This window comes from Solanum tuberosum, unplaced genomic scaffold (genome assembly GCF_000226075.1).
Source record: "Solanum tuberosum cultivar DM 1-3 516 R44 unplaced genomic scaffold, SolTub_3.0 scf00150, whole genome shotgun sequence".
Lineage (NCBI taxonomy): Eukaryota > Viridiplantae > Streptophyta > Magnoliopsida > Solanales > Solanaceae > Solanum > Solanum tuberosum.
Window position 1 is genome coordinate 880,865 of NW_006239073.1, and position 15,532 is coordinate 896,396.

Sequence of the window (15,532 nt, forward strand, 5' to 3'; positions counted from 1 at the left end):
CTATAACTATGATGAGTAATTAAATAGTATAAATTTACTTAACCGCGTAATTTTTCCTAGATTTTACTTGGGCTAAGCTAGATATTAACATGGTCCTCTTGAAACAAAATTCATATTGGGCTTTGTCATAGGTTAATGGAGGCCCATGTCTTGGCAAGTAGAATCTTGGGTTTCAGTTAGCCGTCATTAGCAACCCACTGCAGCTATACTTTAGGAAAAATCCCAAAGTTTGTGGGTGAGGAGTTGGAGTTGGGATTTACTCCCTCCGTGTGTATTTATGTATATAGTTTGACTGGATATGCAATTTGAGAAAGAAAGAGTTTTGAAATTTGTGATTTGGTTCACATCTCCAACATTTAGAATGACAAAAGATCATGAACTCAAATCTTACCATTACTCGTTATAAAAAAAAGACCAAAATAAATCCATGATATAATGAGTAGTCATTTTTGTGAGGGTCGAGCGTGATGCATAATTAAGTAAACTAATAAATAAAAACATATTTTTTTAAACGGTTTAAGTTGATAACATTCTTTACAAAGTAAGATAGGGGGCAAGAACTACAAAAAGAATGACGTTTAACCTTTTATCATATCCTTACAAACGTGGCATAGCCACAAAGTAAAAAAAGAAGTGCTTGAAGATATTGCTTTAAAGTTGATGAAGGATGATACCTTTTTTTTCAGAAAAAAAGCAAGACGTTGAAAGACAAATGGAAAAGTGAGAGAGAGAAGGTGGAAAAAATGAGAAACAAAATACAGACAATTGAGACCACATGAATCTTTAATTTTTTTTAAAAAAAATTCAAGTGGTTTAGTATTTATTTTTCATTGACATTTAATCTTGGAGACAAAAGAGTGGAAAACGTTGTCAACAACACATTTTCAATAATTTTAAGGGACGATTCTAAATGAGAAATGAGTCTTTATGACGTCAAATCCTCAATGACGGTAGGCAGGTCGTAGATGAAAGCAAGGTCAAAAAGGAAAACTACCAAACTTTTTCTTTTAAAATAATATTCTATCACATTTCTATATTTAATGGAGTAATTATTTAACTTTAAAATACTCATTTTATCTCTAATAAAATGATAAATAGTCACACAAATATGATTATTTTAAATCATAAATTTCAAAAGTTCTTTTTTAAGTTTCATGCTAAGTTAAACTACATCACTCAACTAGGCATGTACGTGTGATGAATTTAGGTTATGAGATGTAACTTCTCTTCTTCTTTTTCTCTGGTTGTTGAAGTTTCTGGGAATATAAAAGATTTATTTTCAATCTTTTTTGTTTATTTTTAGAAAGTTTTGGAAAAGTAAATACACGCTCTATCCCATATTGATTATTTAATTAAAATAGTTGTCCCATATAATAGTAGTTGTCTACTTTACTAAATCAAGAAATACACGCTCCATCCCATTAATCATATTTTCTTATATTTACCTTGTAGTTAATTCTTTTTGAAAGTGTTTACATTTGTAAAATTATCAAGAAGTTTTATAAAGAGTGAATTAGTAAAATTATCTTGAATTCTTAATATGCGTGTAAAAAGGAAAGTGATCAACTTGTATGATACGGATGGAGTATTCTTGAATAGTAACATGCACATTTTTTATCAAACACAAATTTTTATTTTAATATTTAGAAAGATGTTTTTATAAAACATGAAATATTAATCTCCGAAAAAACTTTGTAAATAAGCAATTTTTTAAAAGTGAGGCCAAATTGACTATTCATGACTTATTGCTATCCTAATCAGGATCATTCATCATTGACCAAGCAAATTGTTATATGATGGCATTAGTAGAGACCATCCCCAGATATACCAAATTTGGAGCACATGTTGACTAGGACCGACCCACATTTCTTCATATGTCAATTGTGATGATATTTCTCCAACACTTATAATTTATTACTTTCTCCATTTCATATATTAGTTGTCTATTTTCTTATTTATAGGTTTCTTAAAAATTATAAATAAGAAGGATAATTTTATGATTTTTTATAAAAAAAAACTTTACAAATTTAATTACATAATCAATAATTTTAAAAAAAATTGTAAGGATAAAATGAAAAAGTATTAATTAATCATAGCTCAATTTTGTAAATTAAAAAGTAGTTTAGGACAATTATTTATGCGTCCCAAATAGCAGTGGAGGTTGTTGATGGCATTTTCAGCCATAAAACATGCCTTAATTGGACCACCATTTTTTCTGATCCACAAATTTGCTCCATCATTGGTATAACGTAACGTAGATTTCATCTCGTTGTCAATAAAATTAAGTATGAATTTAAAATTTAAATTTTATAGATTCTAACCTTCAATGTTCATATTATTAAAGGGTTCTATAATAGTTGGTTTAGAGATGAATAATATATGTATTAAATCTTGTATAATATTAATTGGTTAGGATGTAAATTACATAGTAATAAGTGAATAACTAAATTTTTCATAAAGTAATACATAAATTCATTTATAATTATTCATATCCGCATTATTAAAAAGGTTTTTATATACATTTAAATATTGAATTTAAATAAATTTTGTTGTCAATATTGAATTGGTCATGTTTGGAAATGGACAAGGCGATGGGTGGAGCTTGAAAAAAGTGGATTTACGAACTGTGAAGTTGTGGGTGAAAAGGATATGTTGACAATGAGAAGAGAATATATAGTGGAGTATGACGATTGAAATATCCACTTTTCATATTCATTTTGTCCTTGCGCCCCCCGACTACGCCCATCCGGTTGCCCATTTTTATATATATAAAAAAAAAGAATGCACCCCCACGCAGGGGCGGATTTACGTAGGACCAAGGGGGTTCATCCGAACCCCCTTCGTCGAAAAATTACACTATATATAAGATTAAATTTTTAATATACGTGTATATATATATAGTACTGAACCCCCTGAACATACACCAAAGGCATAGCTCAGTGGCGTTGGGGGTTCAGGAAATTGCTCTACTGCACGCAAGGTCGCGTGTTCGAATCCGGGCAGAGGCATTTCTTTTATCAGCTTATATTTTAGGCGTTTTAATTTATTTAAAAATATAATAATGCAATCAGAAAAGGATGTTTAGTGCCAAAAAAATAAAACGCTGATTGGGAATTTAGGATTTATTAGTTTAATCCCTAATTATAAAGTCAAATATTAAAAACCCTTTTCTTCTTGATTCGACTGTTTAATCCGACCCGTTTATATCTGATTCGACCCGTTTAATTTATTTGTGGATATTATTTACGTGATAATTTTTTTTGAACCCCCTTGATGAAAATCCTCCCTCCGCCACTGCCCCCACGTGGTTACGTTGGGTGCGATTGGACGGTTCAATATATCTATCAGTGGCAGTGGCGTACTCAAAATTTTATGTAAATTATATCAATCTGTCTGATGTTAAAGTGGATTTGGGTTTTAAAATGTGGAAGTGATACGAACCTTTGTTATTGTTGGATAGTTTTCTTTTTTTATATAATGTTCTTTGTCATAATATTCTCTAGCCCTATATATTTACTGAAATAATATTCTAGAAATAACATACTAAAAGTCTTCTACAACTTAATCAAAACTGGTCATTGATTAGTCGTATAATAAGACTAATTACCTTAATCATTATATATAGACCCCACTACCTAAGAAGCAAAGGTAATGATTTTCATTTTATGCTCACCCTGACTCGAACTAGCTAGGTAGATTGATACTTATTTGAAAATTTGTATAGTATCTAAGTCGTATTTAGTCGTTGTATATATACATGCATAGTGTACATATATTGTTTATATATATAATTAATGAGAACTTTTGTGAAATAGTATCGAATGTGTCGACATCCCTCTTTCATCATTGTATCCCATGCATGACACTCCATTTTTTATCCACACTATATACAAATGAATATTATTTGATCCACTCCTACCTACATGTATATTATTATTTTTGCTTATTGCTAACTCCATTAATACTCCTCACAACAGTATACTGTCTCGATCTTTCTACCATAATTATATGACTAAACACACAAATGAAGCGACAACATTATTTCTCTAGCCATTCATAATATTATTAATGTCGTTTCACACAATTGAAGAGCTCATCACTGTTTTCACTCTCAAATGGTCGTTCGATAGAGTTCTTATACATTATCTGATTTGGTATATCAATTAGGATAACTCTGTCTTTAATTATGCTTATTCATGTATCAATAATCTTTGTGAAGTAGTTTGTATTGCTAATAATATGGTTTGTTATGTATCAATTATATATACTCTCTATATAATACTTAAATAACGGTGTATAGCTAATATATGTATTCGTTAGAAAATCCTGTATCAAGCAAAATTAAATAATATCATAACTAATTTATGTTTTTTCTAATATATATATATCCTACCAAATATAAGGAGGGAAAGCTATGGGTCGTCTCATCAAAGTCAACCAAATAATTCAAGCAAAAGAAATCATTAGGTCAATGAATATTCATGGGCCGATGATGATATATGTAGGTGTTTGGATAATACTTAGTTGAAATTCAGAAAAAATAATAATTCCAAAGTTGAAACGTATGATTAAATAACATTATTTGAGCTGAAATGATTCTCAAATAAGAATTTCGATAAGTCCAATACGTACTAAAGTTCAGCATGCATGTGGGGAAGTGTGGTATGTATTTGCAAATACTGAATTATTACACCACGTTCCATTTTACTTGACATTAATTTTTTCGAATAAGAATAATATACTCTACTCCCTTCGTCCATCGTGCTTTTCATAAGTCAATTTGACTAATTTTTAAAGTTAAATTAGATTACATTAATATTATAAAAAAAAAATTAGATATTCAAAAACTATATTAAAAGTACTATAAATTGCAATTTTTTACATATCAATATGATGCAAAAATACATCGTCAAATATAAGTCAAATTTCTTATCGTTTGACTCTAAAAAAAGAAACCATGACAATTAAAAGCGGACGGAGAATATATTTGAAAATAATTATATTTCTTGTTAAATAAAATCATTTATTACATATGGTCAAATATTAGTAATGATTTAATCGTCCTTATAAAACTAAAAATAAAACTGTGTTTTCTCGCCGAGTAACATAAAAGCTTGTGGTATGAATTTTTTGATAATGCTCTTATGATTGACTCTCATATATATAAAAACTACAATGATTTTTACTGCACGACAAGATAGGCATTAAAACACTTGAAGTACTGTGTGAAAAATCGAAAATGATCTCACTGTGTGAATGGCTCTTAAAGTTATAAAGATAAAAGACTTTAGTCATATGCGGTCCCTTAAAGTTATTCCCATAATTTATTTAAATATCTTAACTAAGGCTTGTACTTATTAAACACTTAAATAATTCAAAACATCTGTCTATTAAGCACAAAATGTTGATGTGGCAAAATAAGTGTATCTCACTGTCTAGTAGCGCGTGAATATGTCCCAATTTTTAAATTATTTTTTTTTTAGAATAAACTTTACTTTTTTTGTCCTAATGACTGGCACGCATTAATTAAAATAACTAAAAAGTTTTTTAATTTAAAATAATGTTTTTAACCCAAAAAGAAAGCAACCCCACCCCTGTAGGCTATACCAATAGTCTTCTTCTTCACCCCATTTTAAGCTTTTTAAATTCTGTTTCTTTTTTCTCAACGTTTTTATGTTTTACTCTTTATAAAATGAAATTGAATTTGTTAATCGAATTTGCAAGAATTTGCAACAAGAAAAAAAATGGGACATCGAAATTATAAAAGCAACTTTTGTCCATCTTTATTTCCGATCACTTCGATCAACAAACATTACCAACCATTTATTTAAAATGATATCAGAAAATCTGATATAATTCATTTGAATCCTCTTGATTTCTCTTCATTATCGATTTTGAAATAATTTATCAACGTCGATTTATTTTTCACAAAAAATCTCAACAATCACTCCATTAATCTATCATGCTTCATAATTTATTTCACTATTTGCATTAGACTTGATTTCAATAGCCCATAGTTTATTACAAGAAAGAAAAAATTAATCTTTTCAAAGGAATAGAAAATGACAAGTAACAGAGGATGAAGAAGAAGAAGATAAGACAAATGATTATGTGGGTGGATTTGGGGGAGCGGGTGGGGGAGATTTTCTTTTTTCTTCTTTTTGTTATCGTCGGAAAATCGGGATTTGTTGTTAGAATCAGGATGACCGGTGAAGGGAAGAAGAAGAAAGGTGGGTGGGTGGGTTTGTGGGGGGATGGGGGTTTTCTTTTTCCCCCTTTTTGCTAATTAATTTTTTGGATTATTAATGGTTGGAGTTTTTATTTTATTTTTAAATTGAATATTCATTAGATTGGGGTCATTTGCCACATGCTGCAGTTTTACTGGTTACTTTTTAAAGATAGTGTGCGTGAATTACACACAATATTTTAAAAGCTTATTATCATTTTGTATTCAATAAGTACAGATTTGTTAATATTAGAGTGTCTAATAGGTACTAGCCTTAGTTGAGGTGTTCAAATGAATTATGCGGACAACTTTAGGAAGCCGGAGATGACTTTGGCCAAGATAAAATGATTATTGTGTTGAAAATTAGTCACCACAAAACTGTGAAATTAGGTGTTAGGCCTAACTCACTCATCAAAAGTTAGCTCAAAGGGAGGAGGACTGGATTGTATAAGTTTTATAAGGATTCTACTCATCTCATTAACATCCTACCTCACGTTTGTGCTTAGCATTTGTTGCGTCAGCAATTTTAATTGTTGGGGGGTCCCAACATTGGGTGAGATGGAACTTGGCTCTGATACCATGTGAAATTAGGTCTTGCGCCTAACTCACACCCCAAAAGCTAACTCAAAGGATGGAGGATTGCCCAAACCTTATAAGGAGTCCACCCATCTCATTGACCACCAATATGAGACTTTTGTCATTCTTCAACAAAAACATTGTCCAAAGTTATATATAACTATAACAAATTAAAAATTAAAATTAGTTATGTACTTCATAGTTAACATTTTAAAAAAATATTTGTGTTAATTCGTTGCTAAATAACTTTATTGATAAATTTTACTATTTATCTATCAAATTTTGTTGGTTGTTAATTCGTATTTTTAAAGTAAATATGTTCACTTGTCCTCTCGTGCTTAATCCAATATGCATAATGTATTATACAATATGATTTACTAGATTGTATAGATATTGGAAAAGAAGAAAGATAACGTTTCTACGAACAAAAGAAATTAAATATTTAAATTGGCCATTGATTAGTGCAAAATATTCACGATTCTCTTCAATTATTTTAATGTATAACTTATAAATAATTTAATCAGTCATTCTTAATATTCCCATTAAATTAAAGCGCACTCTTCAGTTTAAGGGGAATTAAGTAATTAAAGGAAAAAACAATGATTAATTAATATGAAGGGCAATAAAGTAGCAGTAATCGGATAATGGGGTGTCGATGATCACATTTAAATAGGATTTTATTTTCCTTCTTTTATTGATAAAAGGGCATTTAATTTATTGAAAAATAAACATATAAAGAGTATCCTATAAACTATATGCATGGTGGCTTAATATACTCGTGCGTAATGCAAATTAAACAAGGATTAGTGACTTTTATAAGCAAGTTTAATTTCCGATATTTCTGGACGATTTTATTTATTCTTATAAAAGTGACCTTTGAGAATATTCACAGGACAGAGATTTTAAGGTTGGGAAAAGATGCAGGGAGGAAATATTTACGTCTCATTTACTATTATATTTTAACATTAAATTGTCTAAAATTGAATGAATATTTGAATTATTAATTAGGATATTTATCTATTTATTCGGACATTAAATAGTTAAAATTATTTATTTTTGTAGTATATAGACAAATTAAAATTGTTTGTCTAATGAAGCGCTCCTTTGTTGGAGGTGCCTGACATTAATGATTGTATGGCGACGTGACATAAGAGGGTCATTAGTGGTAGTTGATGGTAATCGTTGTGGTGATAGTTGTGGTTGTGAGATAGAAGTTGGTGCTAAAAATGGATAATAATGGTGGTTGATAATGATGATAGAATAATTTAATGGTTGGACGATTGTAATTGTATGTGTATCAAAAGTTATAACCGTGATAATTGTTTTATCGTTATAATGGAAAGTACATTTACAAAAATCTTTAAGTAAATGGTGTGTATATAAAATAAAAATTTAAATAATGAAGATTCAAGCCTTCATTTAATATAAACAAACAAAGTCTTAAGTTGAAATGACAAAATTATCCTACGGAATCATAGTCCTTCCAATTCATTTAAGTTTGAGTTGATTGTTATTCTTTTCATATATAAGTTTAGCCCATCAAAATTTTAGTTGATATCTAGCTCAAATTGATTTATGAGAAATTTTATTGAATATTTTTAAAATACATTTTAATTTGATATAATAATAAAAAATAAATTAAGTACTAAAATAATTTAAATTTAGCCCAAATAATTTTTGAAAAAGTTTTTCTTCCTCATTTACTAACTCAACCTATTTTAAGTGATCCATGTACGCCTATAAACTAAAGTATATTACTGTATAGGTTCATAAAGTTTCATCCACATTCATACTCTCATTCACACTTCACAATTTGACTTTTATAAATCAAATATTATTTGTTTAATAGTTAGCTATATATTGAGGACTAATTTGAATTTTGAAGCAAGAATTGAATAGAGTTAAGAACTTATCTATAAAAAAACATATTATTAAAATGTAAAATATTGTACTGAATTCCACTAGCCTCATGTCTAAGTTGTCTAGTTGGATTTAAGTGCCAAATTAACGAATTCAACTATTAATGACAAACCAAGTGCCTAATTAAACAGAAGAATCCTTATCAGGAATATTAAGAAGATATTAAAAGAATATATGTTGGATTTTGTCATTTCCCATAGAATTCCCAAGTCAAAGTCATTGATTCGTTTTTCTTTTTGTATTTTATTTTTCTGAATCACGAGATTAAATAAATCTATATATAATTATATATACTCTAAATTGTAATTATTCATGCAGCATGAGTCACGCTAGCTAGCCCTTTTTTTTAATATATAAAAAAATTGTTTTAGGGATTGATGCTTTGTGAAGTTACGGTCCCTATAAGCATCTTCTGAGGACTTTTAGAGCCGCTTCCCCGAATGAGTTCTATGCGGTATATATTAAAATTAATCGAGTTGTAATACGATCAAATATTAGATAAAAATAAAACAAAAAGTAATGTTGAAGTATGTGATGTGCGAGTTTTTTATTTATTTTATTTTTTATGGTCAGTGATTTTTTTTTTATAATAACTAGTAAAATTATCCGTGTTTCGCGCGGAAATTTAGCATCATACTTAAAACCTATTAATCATTAAAACTAAAACACTATATTATCGTACATACAAGATTACGTAATAACAAACATTAATAATGTAAAGGAAAATGAAAATTATTACATCTTATCATTTATCCTTAATAATATTAGCATAAATTAATGACTGTAAAAATACATACCAGGATCTGTAACATAAGCAATGGTGTCAGTGAGCCACTCAACAGAAGCAAAGTACACAAATATTTAATTGTGAAGGAGAAGAAGAAGAGGTTCAGAATTTTCGTTGTTTTAAAATGAGAGGAAATCCCTCTATTTATAGACAACAAAGGGTAGTGTGAACAAATGTTTATCATGCCTTATCGGAAATGTTACAACTGTTTGGAAAAAGTTGCAACCTTTCGGAAAGGTCACAATCTTTTATAATAATCACAACTTTTCATAAAAAATAAAGTCGCAACTTTTCATAAAAGTCACAATTTTTCAAAAAATTCACAACTTTTCATGAAAGGGGAATGCTAGTTTTGTAAATAATAAATTAAAAGAAAATTCTGATTTGTGGTGGCGCCACATAGGCGGGTCTAAGATTTTCTTTTATATATATATATGTATATATATAATATGATATGATTAATAGGTGACGGTTAAATTTGATCTCAATATTATTTTAAAGTGTGTGCGTCTGTCTCAATTAAAAATTTAAACAATAAAAAAACACACACTTTTATTTACTTAATTATATTCCAACAAAACTCTTAAGTGTTATTCTATTAATTTGAGCAATTTGATTGCAGCTTCCTCACTGGATTATTGTTAATTAATTTGAGCAATTTGTCTTCTCATCTTCTTTTCTTAATGAATTTGTCGTATATATTGTTTTGTTGATCAGTAAATCAAACGTGATTTGTAAATAGACAAGACCAGATGCAAATATTTTGAGAAAATCATTAATCATCCAAATACCACCTTGATATAGTATGTTATTTAATTAATATTATTCCAGTTGCAAAAAGCAAACACGCAACTTAATGGCCGTATAGGTCACGGATCCGTCTTGAGTTAAGCAAACGAAATTCAAATCAATTATAAAGGCAAATTGCACAATAAATTATATGAAAATGTGAAAGTGAAAAAATACATATGGATTATTCGTCAGATGAAAAATAAATTTTGTAATATTCGAAGATCGACTCCTCAAGGTTTTATTGTAGGGATAAAAAACGGAACAGGGCGATTTGGGGAACAAATAAATCCATATAAGCTCCGGCCAGTCCTGCATAATTTTTTTTCCTATTTCGTCCCCTGCTGCGCTTATAATCTACTGATTTGAGTAGTGCAAAAAATATAAAGTTAGAATTCAAATATTTTAAACTTGAGAAAGCTTCTTCCAGTGATCACTTATCAAATTGTACATAATTAGCTTGAAGAATCTAATTGAATGACCTTGGAAAGAATAAAATAAGAAGTACTTATTCTATTCTTCATTTCTTTTCATTATCAGAATCTCCTTTACTGAGTAGAGTATAATTTTATTGAGAGGATAATTTAATGAACAGAATATAAGTTTTTCATTTTAATTTGTTCTTTTCAATTCTTTAATATTGGGTAGATTTAGAGATATAGTTGATATTAAAGAAAATAATAAATGTTATGCTAGAAATTGATATACACAAAATAGATCGTAACTATATATGATTTTCATTTATATCTATTAATATTTGTGATTCAAATAAAAAAAATTAAAAATAAGTTTAAATCCGCGCAGATGCGTAACCCTCTGACACCGCATCAATTTTTATTTTTTTATAGAAGTCTGCATATCTTTGATCCGCGTCGTCTCGCATAGACCCCATTTATTTCATACTTATTGTTTAAAGAGTGAAAAATCATTTATACTTCTCAACGTGGTGGTGCAGATCAAGTCGATGGAAAAATTGACAAGTTAATTTTACTGATGGTCACTTAATTTTTACTTTGACTCAATAAAGTAAAAGTTGAGTGACCATCCATGAAATTAACTCCCACTTACACAACTATAAAAGTGGTTTGCTAGATATTTTTAAAATTAACTCACACTTACACAACTATAATACTGGTTTACTAGATATTTTTGCATTATTACCCACCTTAATTTACCTTTTTTCACATAGATAGCTTTAGTGGTAGTTTGAATTGTGATGAGTAACAACTAGCACTTGCAAAATATCAGGATTAGCGGCTTAATTGATAAAGTTCAAAGCTGATTAATTGATAGTGCGTGATGCATAATGAGTAGGAGCAAATAACTATAACTAACACGGAGCACGGAGGTTACAAAACTGGCCTAATTTGTTTTAAGTTTTTACTTAGGTATTAATTCGTATTTATTGATTAACTCAATTCATTAAAGAGTTTAGCGTATCAAGCTATGATTCATTAATTGTTCCTTTTTAATTCAGTTCAGTTTCCCTTTATCAATTCATTTCATTTTAATTTATATTTTCAGTCTAATCTGCTGATTTGGCGTCCTTAATTTAACATGTCATAAATAGTTACTTGACTAATTTTTTGATTTATTATTGACCGGAGTCTGCGTCGTCTGCCTTCTTTTTTCTGAAATATCACTCAATGTGCTGGAGTGAAATGATGCTAATGGGTCCTGGAATATCAAAATAAAAACTTTTCAATCAGTAGTCTAAATTAAATGTATGATCTGATTAATAATGCAAAAAGATCCTCTCTAAATTATAAACATGTCTTATATATATATATGCCATTTGACACTCAAAAAATATCTACGAAAAAAGAAAAAAAAGAAAAGTAAACCCAATGATGTACTAGCAAAGTGTCAAAATGGAATTGGAGCAAAAAACTAAAGCACACATCATTAAGTAAATCTTTTTTCTTCTTTTTGGTAAAAAAAATTAAAATACGTCAGCTACCAGCACTTTGCTTCCTGGTGTTAGGGAGGGAGACAAAATGGAAAAAATCAGTAGTAAAAGTTTGATAGCTGTCTTTGTGGCGGTTGAAGATTAAAACAAAAAGGATATCTTCTGTTAAAAGCATAATTTTCATGAAAGAATTTTATTTAGAATAAGAATATAATTAGATTTCAATATAAATATTAAATATTACTCCATATGAAAAAGATAATTAGAAAATATATTTAATGTTATCTTGATTACAAATTTTATTTAGATATGAACTAAAGTAATTGACTATCAATATCAAATCCTATTTCACCTATAAATTAATCTAGAACAACATATCATACATCTATTGTTCGAATAAACACACTATTCAAACAAGTTATGAATTCCAATATATAATTAGTTAATTATGAATTTTTTCACCGATTTAGGAAACTCATAAATTTCTGGTATTGATTTAGGAAACTCATTGTCTTGGTATGATTAGGAAAATCTCTTTCTTATAGGTTTGGGACAAGTGTGATCTATATAATCGTATATAGAAATTATTATAGTTGCGATTTAAAAACATTGTTTACTTTTTTTCTTAATGGAATTTTCTTTTTTATTTCACAAATGTAGTTCAGTCACCCTCAGGTCATAATAGAGTCTAGTATGACATCGGTAGGAAGATAATGCAGGTGGAAGTTCTTTTTGCTTATGCATGTCTAAAAAATTAGATTTAGTCAAATCTTGCTAAATTCTTGTGTTATTTTTCTTTTTATTTGTAATTTATAGGGTTAATTAACCCACGACATAGAAATACAGAAAGAATTATACAATTGGTCCCCGTTACCCTTGCAGCCCACTAGAAAAAAGTGTGAAACAGTCCTTTTAACATATATACCTCTCTATATAAAGCAACCGATATACTATCCTTTATTCACTCCAACCAAAATTCCTTCTTTCAAAGCTTTGCAGAATTAAGTCCTTAATTATCCATAAATGGGTAACGCAGATAATTATGGATACCCATCAATGATGAATAATAATAATGGAGAAAACACAGGGATACACAGAGTTGAAATTCCTCCACCACAGCCTTTTTTCAAGTCATTGAAAAATACAGTGAAGGAAACATTATTTCCAGATGATCCACTTAAGCAATTCAAGAACCAAAAACCATTGAGAAAATTTATACTTGGAGTTCAATATTTTTTTCCAATTTTTGAATGGGGTTCAAGATACAATTTTGGTTTCTTCAAAGCAGATCTTATTGCTGGAATAACAATAGCTAGTCTTGCTATTCCTCAAGGAATAAGCTATGCTAAGCTGGGGAACTTGCCACCTATACTTGGCCTATGTATGTCATGTCATCTTTTAATTATACGTACATATCTAGTGTGATTTTTCGTTCGTAGTAAATTTAATTTATTTATATATTTTGGTTGTGCAGATTCAAGTTTTATTCCACCATTAGTGTACGCATTAATGGGAAGTTCAAGAGATTTAGCAGTGGGAACAGTTGCTGTTGGATCTCTTCTCATGGCTTCTATGTTGGGAGCTGAAGTTAACCCTGCTGAAAATCCAACACTTTATCTTCATCTTGCTTTCACTGCCACTTTCTTCACCGGGTTATTCGAATTAGCACTCGGATTTTTCAGGTTAGTGTAATTTAACATGGTGTAAAAATATACTGGATAGATATGCAATCATCGTAAAGTCTACTTTATAATTAAGGAATGTTTTGTTTTGTTCTAGACTGGGATTTATAGTGGATTTTCTATCACATGCAACAATTGTGGGATTTATGGGAGGAGCAGCTACAGTAGTGATACTCCAGCAATTAAAAGGAATACTTGGTCTTGAACATTTTACTCATGCCACTGATGTTGTCTCTGTCTTACGTTCTGTATTTTCACAAACTCACGCGGTACCTCTCTCAATCTCTATGTCACATGTCATCGGAGCTAAGATTTTAAATTTATTTGAATTTTTAGATTTTACTAATATATACTCTTTTCTTTTATACTACGTACGTAGCTTTTTCGATTTATTATTCTTTATCGTATCAAACTTTATAGTGTACTAATAGGATTTGAGTTGATCTAAAGTGAATATAGTAGTACAAGTTTCAGATTATTTTCTGGCTGTTCGCTTATAGTAATTGTTACTCTACTTTCTTACTGATCATATGATTTTCATATAAATAAATAATTGCAGTGGCGATGGGAAAGTGCGGTGCTGGGATTTTGTTTCCTTTTCTACTTGATGCTCGCCAAATTTTTGGTAAGCATACACAAACTGACTTTCATTACCTTTTTGACTATCCACAACTCAAAAGCAGTCTACTAAAAGTTGAAACACTTTAGACTTGCAATCCCCAATTACCTTTTCATATCTTTCGGATATAAAAAATTCCTGCTTGAATGGGACGCGAATATGGATTAATTAAGCTCCAATGTGGATATCAAACACATGATGCAAAATAGAACAAATTTTCCTAAGTCTTCCGAAAAAATGTAATTTATAGACAATCATGACTTTAATTTTCTCCTCCACTTAACACCTACTCCCACTCCGAAAAAAAAGCTAACAAATTAAAGCGAAATTGTCCTTAATTTCGTCAAAGTTTAATTTTATATTTTGTTTTTATAAACATATAGTTAGTGCTACTATATTTTATAGTAGTAAAAAATGGACATTAATTAATATACTAACGGAGATAAGATTGATGCATGCAGAGCCAGAAGAGACCAAAGCTGTTCTGGGTATCAGCAATGGCGCCATTGACGTCTGTCATATTGGGAACTATTCTCGTTTATATAACGCATGCTGAAAAACACGGTGTTGCTGTGGTAAGAATTTTTAATTCCATTTAAGTTATATACATGGTCAGTTGTTATTACATTTTACTAGTAAAAAAGTACATAAAACATGAACAAGAGACTTGTTAATTAATTGGTTAGGCGTGATACTTGCACGACATTAGTTATCAGCTCATGAACAAGACGCTTCTGATTGATAGCTGTAGTCGTTTGTCCTTGATAAAATTGGTCGCACTCAAAGACAAAAAAACGACAACAAATTAAGTGTTTTCATTTGTGTCTTGTCACTCACGGGTTTCAATCGTAGTACTACTAAATAGAGTAAAATGAGAACTTTAGCATTGCGGCTTGTTGAGATCCAAAAATACTTTTAATAAATGTAGGATTAATTATTTTATTCTGTGTTTGTGTTTGATTGAAGGTATTAGGTTATCATTTATAGCTTAGTGATGGAATATCAGTAGGATAATAATTATATA

The 15,532-nt window shown here is 29.4% G+C and overlaps 1 protein-coding gene across 1 annotated transcript in view; it reads left to right on the forward strand.

The window, feature by feature from the left end:
- The first annotated feature begins 13,156 nt into the window (after positions 1 to 13,156).
- The window catches only part of LOC102593036 (sulfate transporter 3.1-like), a 6,143-nt gene continuing 3,767 nt past the window's right edge, over positions 13,157 to 15,532 (forward strand). Inside the window, exons 1-5 of the mRNA XM_006352700.2 lie at positions 13,157 to 13,588; positions 13,682 to 13,889; positions 13,987 to 14,158; positions 14,449 to 14,514; positions 14,970 to 15,083. Of these exons, the coding sequence (XP_006352762.1) occupies positions 13,231 to 13,588; positions 13,682 to 13,889; positions 13,987 to 14,158; positions 14,449 to 14,514; positions 14,970 to 15,083 (918 nt within the window). The 5' untranslated portion in view covers positions 13,157 to 13,230. The remainder of the gene's footprint in view (positions 13,589 to 13,681; positions 13,890 to 13,986; positions 14,159 to 14,448; positions 14,515 to 14,969; positions 15,084 to 15,532) is intronic.